The following is a 17,500-nucleotide window of genomic DNA, read 5'->3' as shown; positions in this document are numbered from 1 at the left end:
TTGTTTCGACGTCACACCGGTTCACGACACAAAGCCAAAGGCACAGACCTCCACTTAGAACATAATAGACAATCGCTTTGATTACCGATTTTATTCCCATGGATTTTTCTAAGGGATTATTTTACATGCAACGGATGGATAGTGTTACTTGTCTGTCGATGCGATGCTACAGTAAACCTAGCCTAAGTGTAAGCTGCTGTCTGTGCCAAGTAGCCGGCTGGGGTTTAGCTAGCCCCAAGCTGTCACATCGCATTGCCACGGCTCCCTTCAGCAGACTCTAGTCTCCGAGTGTTATGTCATGTGAGGCCTAGTCAAATGTCACACGCTGTGCATTTGTATACACACACACACACACACACACACACACACACACACACACACACACACACACACACACACACACACACACACACACACACACACACACACACACACACACATCCATACACACATACACACACACACACACACACACTAAGTGCCTGCTGACATGTGATACAAAATAAAGCTAAAGATACCTTGAAATACACAAAGATGTTCTGAAACGGGGGAACTTCCAAGTAAAATCAGGGCACGCTTTGAGATGATCCCACATCGTTTGCGCCCCCCCTCGTAGACACGGCGACGGCTTACACCATAGGAGAGCATCCGAATATGTTGAGTAATATGGACTTAGCCGGTAATCCTGCTGCTGGCGACCTAATGTCTGTGTGGTGTCTTCCTCCTTTCTGTGTGTGTCTCTCTCTCTGTCCTTCATTCTCGGCGTTTGTTCTTTGGGTGCCTCTTCGAATCTCCCTCCAACCTCATCGTCCTGCCGTCCTGTTTCCCCGCGTGTGTGTGCTGCCATGTCCGCCCCCCCCCCGCTCGCTTCTGCGTTCGCGTGTGTGTCGTGCGTGTGCGTGTGCGTGTGTGTGTGCGTGCGCTCGCTGCGTGTCTCCCTGGCCCCGTCCTCTCTCCGGGCGTGTCCCGCCGCTCGCTCCGTGCACGTGATCCTGGCTTTCTCTGCGTGCCCGCTGCTTCTTGTGCCCCCCCACCCCTACCCCTTCCCGCCCCCGCCCCCCTCCCCTCCCCCAGGCGAGGTCTCCCCCCCCCGTGAGCACAGCTGCCTGAGTGACGAGGACAAGATGCAGGGCGGGGGCGCCCAGACCAAGGACCGCGGCACCTCCACCGACGCCCCCTGCAGGCACGGCAAGGCTCAGCAGAAGCCCCCGGCGCCCCCCTCCCCGCGGCAGAACTACACCCCCGGACCCCTGCACCCGGCCGGGGCGGGCCGGGCGGCCGACGCGGCCGGGGCCCCCCACCGGGAGAGGATCCGCTACCACACGGCGGACGTGCGGCTGGAGCCCACCGAGGAGATCTACCTGACCCCCGTGCAGCGCTCGGCCGACGCCCTGGACCCCCCCGCCGACAAGGAGCGGCCCTTCCTGTCGCAGCAGGCGGAGCAGGTCCGCATGTCCGTCAGCTCCGACACCGAGGGCCCTCCCCCCTACCAGCCCCTCCCCGACCGGGCCGACGCCTCCATCCGCGAGGAGGGCGACCTCGATCGCCGCGGCGACCGCGCCCTTCGCCGCCACCGCTGCGACGACGACGGCGACGGCGACGACGACGACGACGACGAGGAGGAGGACCAGTACGAGGACGACGAGGTGTACGTCCCGCCGCCGTCGTACGCCTCCTGCGTGGAGGCCCTGATCACGCCCCCGCCGGGACACACCCCCGCCCCGGACCTCACCCCCCGGGCGGACTCGGGCGGGGCCGGGTGGGGCGCCATGGCGGTGCTGAGGGGGACGGGCGTGGGCGTGGAGTACGTGGACGCCAGCGACGACAACTACGGCGCGGGCGAGGACGAGGACGTGGACCGCGTGATGATGGACGGCCGGCGGCGCCGCAGGAGGAAGGGCGGGGAGGCGGGGGAGAAGGGAGGCGGAGCCGGCGGGAAGGCCGCGCCCCCCGCCAGGACTTCCATGAGCTCGGAGGCCAGCGGGTTGTCGTACGACTCGGTCAAGTACACCCTGGTGGTGGACGAGCACGCACAGCTGGAGCTGGTCAGCCTGCGCCACTGTTACCACGGCTACAGCGACGACAGCGACTCGGCCACCGTCTACGACAACTGCGTGTCCTCGCCCTACGAGTCGGCCCTGGGGGAGTACGGCGAGGAGGAGGAGGAGGAGGAGGAGGAGGGGGAGGAGGAGGTGGGGGCCAGAAGGAGCGAGGGAGGGGCGAGGCGGGAGGCCACGGCGTGCCTCTCGGACGAGTCCACCCCCGACGGAGACCTCCACTTCTCCAAGAAGTTCCTCAACGTCTTCATGAACGGACGCTCTCGCTCCTCCAGTAAGTCGCTGACTCAGCATCACACGGGGGGTTGTGAGTTTGATTGCACCGAAGTTCTTTCGGGCCTTCGTTCAATGTCATACAGGACAATCAGGCGCTTTACCTCTCGGGTGTGACCCAACTTCATTCAGTCCATGTGTTCCAATTTGTCCATTAAGATAGTGTAACGCTAAACCACTCTGCCCAATTTTGTGTCTCAAGTTCTTAATTGTGTAGCATCTACAGTAGCTGCTATCGTTGCTTTACACGGGGAATGGGTTAGCCTAGCGATTGTAATACTTGCACTTGGTTCTATGAACGTCTTTACTGTACCGACAGCGATATATTGGTTATATTGTTTCACTTCTTATGACAAATGTACTTATTGTAACAAATGCACTTATTGTAAGTCGCTTTGGATAAAAGCGTCTTCTAAATGCCCTAAATGTAAATGTAAATGTAAAAGTTCTAGTTTCTCATTCTTTCGTTAGGTCAGAGGGCTTAGAGGAGATGCCAAGATAGACATAATATGTCATAGACTGAAAGCGCTAGACCAACTCAGAAATGCGTGTTAGTCTGGCACTCATTCTAGATAACAGGCGGAGACAAAAACGCCTCTCGACGCAATAGACCTACAACCGACCAAGCCACCAAACGAGTAACACATGGCTGGCAGCCATCTTGGTTGTCTGTGATGATGCCTCCCATAAGTCCCTCCCTCTCACCATCGTAACAAACACTCGCTGTAGTAGATAAACGGTTGTGATTGTCCCAACGCGGGCCAGGTCATCTGATACTTTACACCATAGGACTACAGACATACCCACCTGTAGTTCTGTGTGTGAAATGAAAGGCCACACACGCATCCAGAATAAACTCAGGTGCACCTCATTGTGTTGTATATATGTGTCTGTTCGCTAGCGTAGACAAGATCCGCAAATTAGCTCTGCATTGTCAACACCGGGCCTCTGGCACGTTTCCGCGGCACCGATCAATAATTAACAGCAGGAGTTACACCTGTGTTTACCCCTCAGTGACACCCAATGGGCTGCGTTCCAGAGCCCAGGGTGCAACGCACAGTCAGAGAAAGCGAAAGTTGGCTATTTTATTAATCGTTCTGCTTAACCAGCTGAGTGAGGATTCTCCAGGGATAGAACGCGATACACGGTCATCAGTTTCTACTGTTCCCTGTTAAGGGCTGACGCATGGCTTCTCAATCTGTGTGCCAGAATGCAGATAATTGTTCCTCGTTGGGGCATTGCGTCGAGCTGCGATAAGCCTTGGTTGGTTTGATTTTCGAAGTCAACCCTTGCTAGTACGCTACTGCATGCAGAGATGCAGAAGTACACAGAATCAAACAACATGCACGAGTGCACCACTGCATGTGGTTCGGCCTCCTGGCAACATGCAGTCGTGTACCGCAAAGGGATGACATCAAAAAACATCATGCAGCTGTACACTACTGCGTGTTGTAAGGCAGCGTGGCAACTGTAATGCGTAAATGAACGTGAACTGCAACTGCTCTGCTCTTTCTCCTGCTTCTGCTACCTCCTCTGCCTCAACTCCATCCACTCTGTCCCCAGGCGCAGAGTCCTTTGGTTTGTTTTCTTGTGTGATCAACGGAGAGGAGAGGGACCAGAGTCACCGAGCTGTTTACAGGTGAGCTCCCAGCGCTACGTGAAACGCCCTTAGCATCGTTTCCCCACTAATCATCACTCTGCATCTCACTTCAATCCATTCACGCCCATCCATTCAAGACTGTAGTACAGTTTCATCTCTAATTCCCCAAATCCTTGACGCGAAGAAGTGCGTTTGTTGGACCATCTCTGTCTGCACGTTGCCCTGGTAACCGTCACACTCCAGTTGGCATAGTGGTACTGATGCTGCCGCCATGCCAGTCCTCAGGCTGATGGCTGCGTGGCAGGGAGGGAGTCTGCGGGAGAGGAAGTGAACAGCTTCATAGCATAGTTTTAAAAGTAGGGTCTGGTAGTGTAGTGTCTACTTGGGTGTGCTGTCTATTGCGTCTTTGATTTATCTCTCTTGAACATTCATGGTGGAAGATTTGTACATTTGTCAATAAAAATGTGCTTTGTGGTCAGATTATCACTTATGATAGCCTGGGTGATATATTCCCTGAATTGTTTGAGGATATGAAGCTTGGAATAAACAAGTGAATAATCTCGTTTTATTCTGATTATCAAACCTAAAAGTTATATCACGCATCAATATCAAGTCAGGTGACATTCAAAATAAGATCTTGCTTCTTGTCTGCCATTCATTAATAGAATCGACGTGTCCTCCCATAACACTCCACCTCCCTCTCTCCTCCTATTCCTCTCTCCTTCTCTCCTCCTCTCCCTCTCTCCCTCTCTCTCTCCCTCTCCCCCTCTCTCTCTCTCTCTCTCTCTCCCTCTCTCTCTCTCTGTCTCTCTCTCCGTCTCTCTCTCTCTCTCTCTCTCTCTCTCTCTCTCTCTCTCTCTCTCCCTCTCTCCCTCTCCCCCTCTCCCCCTCTCTCTCTCTCTCTCTCTCTCCCTCTCTCTCTCTCTCTCTCTCTCTCTCTCTCACTCTCTCCCTCTCCCCCTCTCCCCCTCTCTCTCTCTCTCTCTCTCTCTCCCTCTCTCTCTCTCTGTCTCTCTCTCCGTCTCTCTCTCTCTCTCTCTCTCTCTCTCTCTCTCTCTCTCTCTCTCTCCCTCTCTCTCTCTCCCCCTCTCTCCCCCAGGTTCGTCCCGCGCCACGCCGACGAGCTGGAGCTGGAGGTGGAGGACCCCCTGCTGGTGGAGGTGCAGGCGGAGGACTTCTGGTACGAGGGCTACAACATGCGCACCGGCAGCCGCGGCATCTTCCCCTCCTACTACGCCGTCGAGGTCGCCAAGGAGGAGGCTGAGAGCGAGAGCTCCCCAGGTAGAGGCACGCGCTGGGGACCTTCACCGCGGCGCCACGCCCCCTGAACACTAGCAGTAGCGGTACTAGTCTCACTCATCAGACTAGCTTGTCCGATAGCTTGTCGAGCGCAAATCTGGGTGAAGGGTTTCGCACAAACTCGGCTAGCACTGATAAAACTGTAAAAAAAAAAAGTGTCTAACCCGTTGAGAAGGGCTGATGTGTAAACCGCCTTGTGAACTTTATTGACAGTGTGACAACAACACACCCCTATCTGGTCCTCGATAAACAGTAACCGTAAGTCACACTGGGTGAAACTCTCAGAAATAAGACAGACGACGCTGTATAAACTGGGACGAGCGATCAGACGATGTGGACACACACCACCCCTTGCGAAGGGAATCCATAACTTCATTTAGAAAAGCCTATGCTAGTGTTATATAAGTTAGTAATGGCCATTTTCACGTTATTCTAGTAAACGACATTGTGTGTGTTGTGGCGTCGGTGAGCTCATGGCTGGCTGGACTTGTTTGTTTGCAGCGAAGAGCAGCGAATGGATGGACAGATACCGGATGAAATTCCTGGGCTCAGTCCAAGTGCCCTATCACAAAGGGAACGATGTACTGTGTGCAGCCATGCAGAAGGTAAGGGGCGTGGGCATGCATGCTGTGTGTGTGTGTGTGTGTATGTGTGTGTGTATGAGTGTGCGTGAGTGTGTTTGTGTGTGTGGGTTCTTGCGTGTTTGTGTGTGTGTGTGTACAGATGTGTGTGTGTGTGTGTGTGCATGGGTGCGTGCGAGTATGCATGTCTGTCTGTCTGAGTGTGTGTGTCCGTGTGCTTGTGTGCATGGAGGCACGCCTGTCTAGCCACATTTCTGCCTTTCTAAAGGGAAATAATAAAGAAAATCATCTGTGGAGTTTGTAGTGTTTGACATTAACGCTGCATCCCTTGTCCTCTCGTTTGACTGGCACTAGATCGCCACCAATAGGAGGGCGACCGTTCAGTACAACCCGCCCTCATCGTGCATCCTGGAGATCGATGTCAAAGGCATCAAGCTTGTGGTCCAGGATGACTACTATGCTTGTGACCAGGTAAAACGTAGCTTTTAGTTCTTCAGACCACTCTCTCTCTCATGAGTAAACGACATACAGAACTGCAATTGATGGTTGCTTAAATCACAGCCTTCTTCCGTAGCTTCTAGCAAAACCCTGTTTATTTTATTCGAACTTCGCCCCCATGTGGCAACAACAGGTTACTGCAGATATAGACGGCAAACAGAATTCTAACTTGTATTTAAATATTAATGGCAGTCACAATTATGTTGATCTACATATGTTAAATTATTGTTTTTGTTTGCACAAGAACACGGATGAGGGATATAATTATATTCAAATTATTTTCTATCTGCGGTTAATGCAGAATCATCCACAAGTCCACTGTTTAATAAACCAGCTAATCTGTCCCTGACTTATTTTTTCCTGTTTGCAGAGCCATGAGTGCAGCCACTTTTTCCAGCTGAAGAACGTCTCATTCTGCGGCTTTCATCCGAAAAACAGCAAGTGAGTGAGGCACAGAGCCTTTCATCTGAGTCTTTCATCTGCACTCAAACGGTCTCTCTTATAGGCTGGGGCTTGTGTGTACCGGCCGGGTGAGCAACAGGGGAAATAGGACGCAATAATACGACTCAGGAGGTAATGGTCTGGGAAGAAAGAACAGTCTTTAGTAGCGGATAGGTCGGTACACGGGAAATCAGCACCAGATCAGGCAAACCATCCGGCAGGAAGTAAACAAATGCGTAGTGGGTCATTACACGGGTCATCGGTTGGAGATTAGGCAAACAATTCGCTAGGGAGCAGACAAAGGCCGTAGTCGGGAGTAAACGGGCCGGTATCAGAAAATCGGTAGCCGTCATCACTCAGGGAATGCTAGGGTTTTTGTTTGGTTAAATAATAAATATATATTTTTAAAATAAAATTAAAAAAGGAAAAGCCAGGACGCTTGAAACTAAGAGCAAGCCGAACTGGCACAGAGGAAGTGAAACACGCTGACTAAATACTCTATGAGGGGAATGTTAATGAGGGACAGGTGATATGCGAGAAACCCAAGGATAGGGAGTGAAGTAATTAAGGAAGAGGGTGACATCGTGTTTAGATTCAAGCTACTTTTGTGTGTCTTAAGTAGCCTACCACACAATTGTTTTAGAGTTCATAATAACATTCTTGATACAATATCCTTCTTGTTTTCTATTTGTTTATCACCCACTATGTACTGGGTTATTATCTGCGAGGCGGTCTCAGAAGAACAGGGTTCTTCTCTCGTCTATGATTGGCCACCAGGTTGAATAGAGCATCAATTGGAGTGATTTGATTGGACGGTTGTGTTCTGCGCAGGTATTTTGGCTTCATCACCAAGCACCCGGCAGACCAGAGGTTCGCCTGCCACGTGTTTGTCTCGGAGAACTCCACCAAACCCCTGGCTGAGTCAGTAGGGTGAGTCGACCACAACCTCCCCCAGAACCTCCACCCTTGCCTGTGCCACCATCAGCTCCTCCAACACCAACACCACCAACGTCAGCGGCAGGATCGCAAAGTCCACCACCAGCATCACCAACAAAAACTCTGACCACCACCACTACCTCATCCCCAACGCAAGAATTCTGCTCCACCGCCATCACCACCCCCGTCCCAAACCCCATCACCAGCATCACTACCACAGACTTCAACCTCCAACACCTCAACCCCCACCTTGAGAACTCTCCTCCACCTGCATGACTTCCACCACCACCAGCACCACCACCAATAACAACCTCTCTCTCTGTCTTCTGTCTCTGCAGGAAAGCCTTCCAGTTGTACTACAAACAGTTTGTGGAGGTGTCGTGCCCGACAGAGGACATATATCTAGAGTAGCCGAGCCACGCCTCCCTGTACAGTACACCGTGTGACCCCACGTCCTAAAATAGACCTTTTGCATGAAGGAACAAACACTGAAGCAAAATCGTAAGAGTTTACTTTACCGGAAGACATCTTTGAAAGGGGAACAAGAAGCCAAGAGGAACAGCGTTGACAACAAGGTCCTTTTAAAAGAAGGAGCAACTACGAAGATATCTGTGTACTTAAATTGGAATCCATAAGGGGGTGGACATGCTCTTCCGCACAGATAAAGCACAAACGTCATCGTGCCAGAGTGGTTGCTCGGGTACTGGTTAGCATCCAGCCACAAAGCCCCCGTAGGTCACACAAACCCAGGGGAGTTCACAGGGGAGGACTAGTCCAGGGAGACCACTCCAATATCGCAACTTCACATTGTTTCTCACTGCAGGTCAGTCTGACCTCCAGTTGAAAACCTCTTCCAAAAATGACAAAATGATAGGACCAATCAGTGCTAGGGGAAGGGGCTTCGGTTCATGATGACCAACGAGGGCCCCGGACTGCAAAAGAAACATTAAGGCGGGGCCAAAGAGAAGTGTAGCAATCTGAACAGATTTCCCTGATATTCACTGAAAAGTGATGTTAACAGATCTGCACTGAAGGATTTTCAGTTGAATAACATATCGCATTTAGAAAGCAACACCTGTCCGACCAAGTCCAGGATTATATCCATTGTGAAAATATGTGGATGGTCTCACTGGGCTAGTGGAGTCTACCTTTGCTCTGGGAGGGTGGGCTTAAAAGGGGCTTGTGTTCCTGATTGTGATATTTTGATGGATAAGCGCGAGTTAAGCGGTGGTGTGATGTTGTTATGCCTCGAGTAAAAAGGTTGATGAAGCTTTACGTTGGAAAGAGGAAAAAGCAAAAAAAAGGGTCGGTGACGGACTAAAAACCATGGCCACTAACTCCCCGAGCCTGACGCCCAGAGTCCCCGAGGACCACGGGGGGGGGTGGGGGTGGGGGGGGGCGTGTCCTGTGGACCCCACGGGGCGGAGCTCCAGGCTGCGACACACGACATGGGAACTAGCACGCCGTGAGACTAGACTTAATACATGATGCCAACAGGTCGTGGACTAATGCCTTTCTGGCAGCTTCTATCAGTCGCATTACGAAGCTGAGCTAATAGACGTACATAATTTGCTTAGTAACAGTAAAGCCTTCCTTCGTCTGTTCCCTCTCTTTTTTGAGTTATACAGGGAATCTGCGGGGTAAAATCTACTGAAATAACGCTAGTTCTCAGTTTAGTCTATTAGCAGTTAACGCTCTCTGGTGTAAGATTAATGTTGATTTACACAACCCTCCATCACAGTGTAACACCACAGATAGTGGCGTAGTCAAAGTCTGAACAATTGGTAATGATGTACATGCTGTCAGCAGTGTCAGACGTTTGAAGATGATAACAAATTATAGCGAGTTAGCCTGGAGGTGCTAAAGCGAGAGAGGTGATACCTCTGTCATTGGATTCTTACTATAGTGCCTGTTCATCTTACCATACAAATATCGTGACCTAATGAACATTGTTAAGACTTTTATTACTTTAAATGAACGATGAGAAGATTTGGTTAATTTATTATGAAAGGTGAGGTGTGTGTCAGTGTGGATGAACATTGCGGTACTTTTTTGGTTAAGTATAATCACCAGTCGTAAACAAATCTTTTATTTTCACAAAACTAAAACTTCAGTTGGTGAGTTCATTAAAGATCTCACCATTATCAATTCCCTTTATCAAAAGCAAATCAGGCTAGTGTGGAGGAAAAGTACTGTACAGTATTAACGGGGTGTACAGATATGCCATATATAAATACATAATTTAATAACTGTAATTACAAATATGACAATGTATGGATTCAATATATAGTATGTGGAAGATATCTTATTTTGACATTTTTTAGGTGTGAATTATTCTTTATTTAAAAACTTTAATGCAGAACTCCTTTGTGTCCTGTTATTTATTTGTTGGTGTTGAATGCTCAATCACACATGAAGAGAAAGTTTCATACACCAATTTCTTTGTTCAGACTTTCATCTTATTTATTTTTTATATATACTGAAATTGACTGCAAGCCTAACAGCGTATCTTCTCTGATCCTTAAAAGTAATCCTCCTCTAGATGGCGCTGTTGTTCAACGAGATGCGAGAAGTCATGTTGTAGCCAATCAGCACCGGGCCTCACGCCATAATCTTAAAACAAACGCAAACAATGAATCTAGATGTGTCAATCACCCTATATTAACTGTATTCTGGTGAACAATGTGCTATTATGGACTGAGTTTGAATCATAAACCTTGCCGGTTGCTAATTAGGCCTACACTAGATGTCTCACCATCGAATAGACCACCATGCTCTTTGATCAGGCCGGGATCAAACAGTTGTACCATCTCATCGGTCTCCTCCCGGCTGCTACAAGAGGACACAATTTAAAGTAATTATTAGAATTTATTTATTAAGGTAATTCAAAGGCAATGATGATGAACATACAGGAGTCGGTGACGGGTGTAAACCTGTACCTGCTCAATAACGGCGCACAAACACAGCCACCGATCACAAAACAGATGAGGATGAGCGTGGACAGCTGGCTGGTCGTCATTCTGAAATGTCTCGCACTCGGTTCAGAAGAAACAACGTAAATATATACCGAGACAGACATTGTTACGCAATAGTAGCATCACAATGCATCTCGGGAGGAAAAAAAGGAACACTGAAAAGATAACTACGGATTTTAGAACTCCTTAGGGACCACGTGACTAATTCTAATTATTTCATTGTGTTAACGTGATACATTCCCTACAAACGTAGGAATGACTGATGATGATGATTATTCACCAATGGCGGTTTTACAGCAAATAATCAATGTCGTTATTAGTGACCACATGATATAACACACAAACACACACACACACACACACACACACACACGCACACACACACACACACACACGCACACATACACACACGCACACGCAAGCACACACGCGCACACGCACGCACACACACACGCAAGCACACGCGCACACACACACACACACACACACACAAAAGTGTCAGAAGTTAAATCAAATAACCGTTATAATTTTTGTCTTTTACCACAACAATTCCCTCTATAAACCACAAAGATACCCACTTAAATATCCAGTGTGACTTTAGCAGCACCGAGTGGTGACGTTGCAGATCGCAGCCCACTGATTCTCGCTCCCTCAGCCCTCCCCTTCCCTCCCCTACGGTGGCCTGTTCTGGCCAGTATTGTGTACGGTGCCAGGACTCAGGAGTAGCGTCCAGCTGCAGTGCCGGAGCCGGGGCCAGTGGCTTTGCAGGGCCCCGTGGTGTGACAAGGGGCCTGTGGCTTGGCAGCTCGCATTGTTTTGACTTTTTTTCGACTTTTTGCGGCACAGTCGACCTTGTTGGGCTCCTTTGACAGAAGTGAAAATTACAAGAAGTAGAAGAAATGCACCTGAGAGTATTTAGGGTCTTTATATCGTATTTGTATTGTATATTAGCGTTGGATTACATTTCTGGAGCAGATGTGTTCATGATTTGTTGTTGTTGTTGTTTTTGTTGTTATTGTTGTTGTTGTTGTATGATCCTTTTATGACCACAAGAGGGCAGTGTGTCAAATGGGCCATGGGCCAGCGGGGCAGTTTAGGCATTGAGTCTGTGTCAGAATAAGAAGCTTTGTGACCATTAGACTGTATTCAATATTCTCAGAGTGGGTAATTCAATGGTGAGAGTTGGAATGGTTCCCTGTGCCACAAGCCAAAGGAATTATTCTTTATATTGTTATTTTTTATGCTTACTGGTTATTTCCCCCTACTCCCCACTTCTGTTAAAGTACATTTTAGAAACATTGAGACTTTGTAAACAAGTCGATATTTTCTCTCAATCCATATCCCAACCTAGTCCAGGTCCTCCTGAGAACATTATGAACCTCTACTCTACTTTTTTCTCTCTCTGCTGTTAATAATGATTTTCATCTTTGATTTATAATAAAGTTGAATTGTATTAGAGCAAAGTTTCTGAGCTAGGCTGAGAGGAAAGTTCATCTTATCCTTATTTCTCTGTGTTCTTTCTCTGAGTAGTATATGGTCTGTCTGTATGTCTGTCTTTCTCTTTGTATTTTTCTTCATATCGATCTAGCTATTGTATATAGGCCTATATATGGTATGCATGTGTGATATTAGTGTCATCAGAAACCTGAGTACCTATAGTTTAGAAACAGGAACGCCTTGTAGACATAAGATGTACTGCAAAACAAATTTAAAACAGTTGGGGAATTATGACTGGATGAATAATACATCCATACAGGCTGAAAGATATGGTAAGGGAAGTAAATGCAACCACCTATCTACGGCTGCTTTATTAAAACATTCACACACAGAAAAAGGAAGAGTGACAATTCTAACAGTATTGGTTAAAGCTACAATCACATTTTACATTCATATGAGGAAAAGTAGCTAGATATGTGAAGAAAATGAAACTTCAAGCTAACTATATCATCTAATTTCCTATTGAACAACGAGCTGTATCTGCGTGTATACTCATGCAGCATGTCGAAAGATTTCAGTAGCCGCCAAGCCTCTGTAACGCTCCGCTACCTCGAGGGAATTTCTTTAAAAGCAAGCTGCAGTCTTGATCCCCCTAAGCTAAAATAAGGCTCCCTTCATGTCAGATTTATTTGATTTGTTCAAAGAGCGAGCGAGATGATTACCAACTGATTCTGATGACGGTGTGCATCTGAGGACATCAATGGTGTGATCGTGGATGAAGCTTTTCAGCCACAAGTTCCCCTTCACTAGATGACAGTTTGAGGTCATACCTCCAAAATAGCATTTCTGAAAAAAGATGCTTCTATTATGTTTGTACCATCTATGTGTGTGTGTGTGTGTGTGTGTGTGTGTGTGTGTGTGTGTGTGTGTGTGTGTGTGTGTGTGTGTGTGTGTGGCTGTGTGGGTGGGTGTGGATATGTGAGTTTGTATGTGTGTGCATGCGTGTATGCTTGTGCGTGCCATGCGTGTGTGTGTGTGGGTGTGTGGGTGGGTGTGGGTATGTGAGTTTGTCTGTATGTGTGTGCGCGCGTGTATGCTTGTGCGTGCCATGCGTGTGTGTGTGTGTGTGTGTGTATGGGGATGGGTGTGGGTATGTGAGTTTGTCTGTATGTGTGTGCGCGCGTGTATGCTTGTGCATGCCGTGCGTGCGTGTGTGTGTGTGTGTGTGTTCACGTGTGACGAATTCGAGAGCAGAAAATATTCATCAACATATCAACACAGTGTAAAAGGAGTGCTGTTTCAAATTAAAAGCGCATGCCATTCTTTCATCGCAAGCCTTGTGGAATCTGAGATGGGAACCTTAGCTGTTCTGAAACAGCGTTCTGAAACTCAAAAGACACAACTTTGGCCCTGAGGGTGGGCCCTTCAGGCAGGTGTGGGGCTGAAGGACAGCAGCCCTCCCTTGGGGTTGAAACTCCCTGTGAGGTCAATTTATACGGAAAATCAGACAGCATTAGCCACAGAGCCATTCGATAGGCTACAATGTAAATATAATAAAACAGTTGAACTGGTGGACTGCTGATGCATATTGTGGCAAGGATTATATACCGAGAACAACTGACACGGTGTCCTAATGAATAGCAAAACGTCCGTCTCTCCAGGCTACTCTAGAACCTTGGCATGAGCTAGGTCGAGCTTGGTAGATCATTTACCACCATTTGGCAAATGGGAAGAACATTGCCCATAGGGATTAGACTGTACTGTCTAACAAGATCTATACAGTTCAAATAGCCCTGTATAACTTTAATATCATTTACTAGAAGGCAATACAAAATATCTAGAAAAATGTCTTCAGTATCATGTCTGCCGTGATGAATTCCAAGCGGTCAATTTCGATAAACATGCAGTCTAGTTCTTCACCACTAGAGGGAACCCTTGTTAGCTTTTTTAAACATTAATGGCTCAGCCCTCCCCAAAAACAGTCCAAAATGTTTACAATCTTACCATTAACCAAACAATTGAAATGTAATTATTGTTCTATTATTTCACTCGAAAGCACTTCAAGAAACCCTTTGAGAAGTGAAAACACAAGCAACATGTATGACGTCGATGGTGCTATTGTGATTTTTAATAACTATAATCCTTCAGCAAGGAGCAGTTATAGCCAGTCAGCTATTGTTGTGTCCACGGCCCTCTTTCTCCCAGAGTGCGGGGATGCTGTCCAAACACAATGGTTTCAAAGCCAGCCGGCCAGAGGGAACATAATACCATTTAAAAGCCCATTCCTGTGGTGCTGCTCGCGCTTTATTAATGCAAGGAGGGGGTCTTCATCCACTGTCCTCCTGTCGTCCACTTTGATGTGAACACACACACACGCACACACTCTTATACACACACACTCACACACACACACTCACAAGAAAAAACACACACACAAGCAAACACACACGTGCGCACGCACACACACACAGGGAGAAACGCTGAAGCTTTGTATACATGATCTTAAGCAGATGTAGTATTGTAAATAGTATATAAATGCACCAGCAGTGAGTGGTGCTTTGCATTTGTGTGTGTGCATGTGTGTGTTTGTGTGTGTGTCTGTGTTTGTGTGTGTGTGTGTGTGTGTGTGTGTGCGTGTGTGTGCGTGTGTGCGTGTGTGGTTCAACTATGTAACATCACACTCTGAACGGCCACCACTGCATCTCGACAGTTTCGCCTCCGTCCGGCTCTCCCATCAGGCCTCATGCCGAGGCCTGATGGGAGAGCCGGATGAGAGGGACTAGGAATCAAACCACCGTATAGACACTAAGGACACGGAGGCAGGGCCCCCAGAGGGCCCCCAGAGGGCCCCCAGAGAGAGAGGGCCCCCAGAGAGAGAGGGCCACCAGAGAGAGAGGGCCACCAGAGGGTCCCCAGAGGGCCCCCAGAGAGAGAGGGCCCCCAGAGAGAGAGGGCCACCAGAGAGAGAGGGCCACCAGAGGGCCCCCAGAGGGCCATCAGAGAGAGAGAGCCACCAGAGAGAGAGGGCCACCAGAGGGTCCCCAGAGGGCCCCCAGAGGGCCCCCAGAGGGCCCCCAGAGGCCCCCCAGAGAGAGAGGGCCACCAGAGGGCCATCAGAGGGCCAACAGAGAGAGAGGGCCACCAGAGAGAGAGGGCCACCAGAGGGCCCCCAGAGGGCCATCAGAGAGAGAGAGCCACCAGAGAGACAGAGCCCCCAGAGGGCCCCCAGAGAGAGAGGGCCACCAGAGGGTCCCCAGAGGGCCCCCAGAGAGAGAGGGCCACCAGTGGGCCCCCAGAGGGCCATCAGAGAGAGAGAGCCACCAGAGAGAGAGGGCCCCCAGAGGGCCCCCAGAGAGAGAGGGCCACCAGAGAGAGAGGGCCACCAGAGAGAGAGGGCCACCAGAGGGTCCCCAGAGGGCCCCCAGAGAGAGAGGGCCCCCAGAGGGCCCCCAGAGAGAGAGGGCCACCAGAGAGAGAGGGCCACCAGAGAGAGAGGGCCACCAGAGGGTCCCCAGAGGGCCCCCAGAGAGAGAGGGCCACCAGAGGGCCCCCAGAGGGCCATCAGAGAGAGAGAGCCACCAGAGAGAGAGGACCACCAGAGGGCCCCCAGAGAGAGAGGGCCACCAGAGGGCCCCCAGAGGGCCCCCAGAGAGAGAGGGCCACCAGAGGGCCCCCAGAGGGCCAGGAGAGAGAGTGCCACCAGAGAGAGAGGGCCCCCAGAGGGCCCCCAGAGGGCCCCCAGAGAGAGAGGGCCACCAGAGGGCCATCAGAGGGCCATCAGAGGGCCAACAGAGAGAGAGGGCCCCCAGAGGGCCCCCAGAGGACCAGAGGGGGCCGTGAAGGACGTGCCTGGCTCCTCACACCCAGAGGTATCGGCCATGCCGTCCGTCTCACACATTCTTCCCTGTCACTTCCCACAATGCCCCATTGTGTTAGCGTGGGTCTGACTCGTATCCTTGCTGCAAGCTAGCGAACTTATACATTACCAAGTTGTGTGCGCGCGCGCGTGTGTGTGTTTGTGTGTGCGTAATCACACCTGAACCACGGAGCTCACACACTCTCTCTTTCACACAAACATGCTCACACAGAAAAACACACAAGGGGCACACTCACACACACCCACACACACACACACACACGCACACACACACACATGTGCGTAAATGCACACACAGGAGAAGACTTTTGGCCTTGAGCCACCTCCATTGTGTGGAGTTATGGGATGTCAGTTTTATTACTGCTTGTAACTGATTCTTTACTGTACTGCGAGGGGTTGTAAACTTCAAAAGCCATGATGAGAGGAAGAGGGAGGGAGGAGGGAGGGAGGGGAGGGCGGTGTTGCTTTACTGTTATGCGATGCCACCTGCGGTCAGAAAGGGACACAGAAACCGTACTTCATCTGGTGAATGTGTGCGTCTGTGTACATTTGTATGTGTTCGTGTGTGACCGTGGTGTGTCTGGGTGTGTGTGCTTGTCTGTACATGTGCGTGCGTGCGTGTGTGTGCATGCGAATGTACGTGCGTGCGTGTGTGTGCGTGTGTACGTGTGCGTGTAGGGGTGCGCATGTGGGCATATGCGTGTATGTGTGTCTGCATGTGCGTGTGTGTGCACGCGTGGGGTGTGCGTGTGTGCGTGAGCAGCCCAGCGGACGGTGTGGCGGTGCTCCTGACAGGATGTGGCTCACCACACTTGTCTCCACACCTGTCAGGGCTGTCAGGGGCCACAACCTCTGCATTCCTTGACCTCAAAGGCGGGGCCCTCATTACCCTGCGTCGTCGTGGCTCCCGACCCGCCGGAACAATACGGCGCTGTTCCGCCGCTCTGCTCCAGCCTCGGGTTCTGTTTAACCTAGGTGGCCTTCTGATGAAGAGGTATAGGCCGCAGCAGAACTGCTACGGATATGCCGGTGTGCATGTGTGTTCATCGGCTCACGGATGGGTCAAAAGTGGCGAAAGAATTTCCCCCAAAAAGGGACAATAAAGGATAGCTTAACTAACTTAACTAACTTAGAAAGCTTGGATGGGTTAAAAGCTGTAAAGGCCGGGTGAGCAGCAGGGGAATAGGACTCAAAAGCACGGCTCAGGAGGCAAAAGTCTGGGTAGTAAGAACGGTCTTCACGAGCGGATAGGTCGGTACACAGGAAATCAAGTGACGATCAGGCAATCAGTCCGGCAGGGAGAAGACCGAAGCAAAGTTGGGAGTAAACGGGCAGGAATCAGGAAACCAGGAACTATGGATATCACTGGGAAAATGCTTGAAACTAATAACAGTGACGGAGTGGCACAGAGGAAGGTAAACACGCCGACTAAATACACGAGGAGGGGAATGATAATGAGGGACAGGGGAAAACAATTAATTGAGTGAGAACATCAGGGAAACATAAGGATAGGGAGCGAGAAACAA

General features: G+C 49.9%; 1 protein-coding gene across 1 annotated transcript in view; it reads left to right on the top strand.

Moving 5' to 3' along the window:
• Nucleotides 1-8,832, top strand: part of LOC307076147 (C-Jun-amino-terminal kinase-interacting protein 1-like) — a gene marked incomplete at its 5' end in the record, with an annotated part of 26,757 nt that extends 17,925 nt beyond the window's left edge. Inside the window, 8 exon segments of the mRNA XM_079737031.1 lie at nucleotides 1,075-2,331; nucleotides 3,894-3,969; nucleotides 5,030-5,211; nucleotides 5,731-5,834; nucleotides 6,165-6,281; nucleotides 6,679-6,749; nucleotides 7,581-7,679; nucleotides 8,024-8,832. Of these exon segments, the coding sequence (XP_079593157.1) occupies nucleotides 1,075-2,331; nucleotides 3,894-3,969; nucleotides 5,030-5,211; nucleotides 5,731-5,834; nucleotides 6,165-6,281; nucleotides 6,679-6,749; nucleotides 7,581-7,679; nucleotides 8,024-8,096 (1,979 nt within the window). The 3' untranslated portion in view covers nucleotides 8,097-8,832.
• Nucleotides 8,833-17,500: the final 8,668 nt, after the last annotated feature.

This window comes from Pollachius pollachius, assembly GCF_949987615.1.
Source record: "Pollachius pollachius genome assembly, chromosome: 5".
Classification (NCBI taxonomy): Eukaryota; Metazoa; Chordata; class Actinopteri; order Gadiformes; family Gadidae; genus Pollachius; species Pollachius pollachius.
This window is presented reverse-complemented; position numbering and strand designations above follow the sequence as displayed.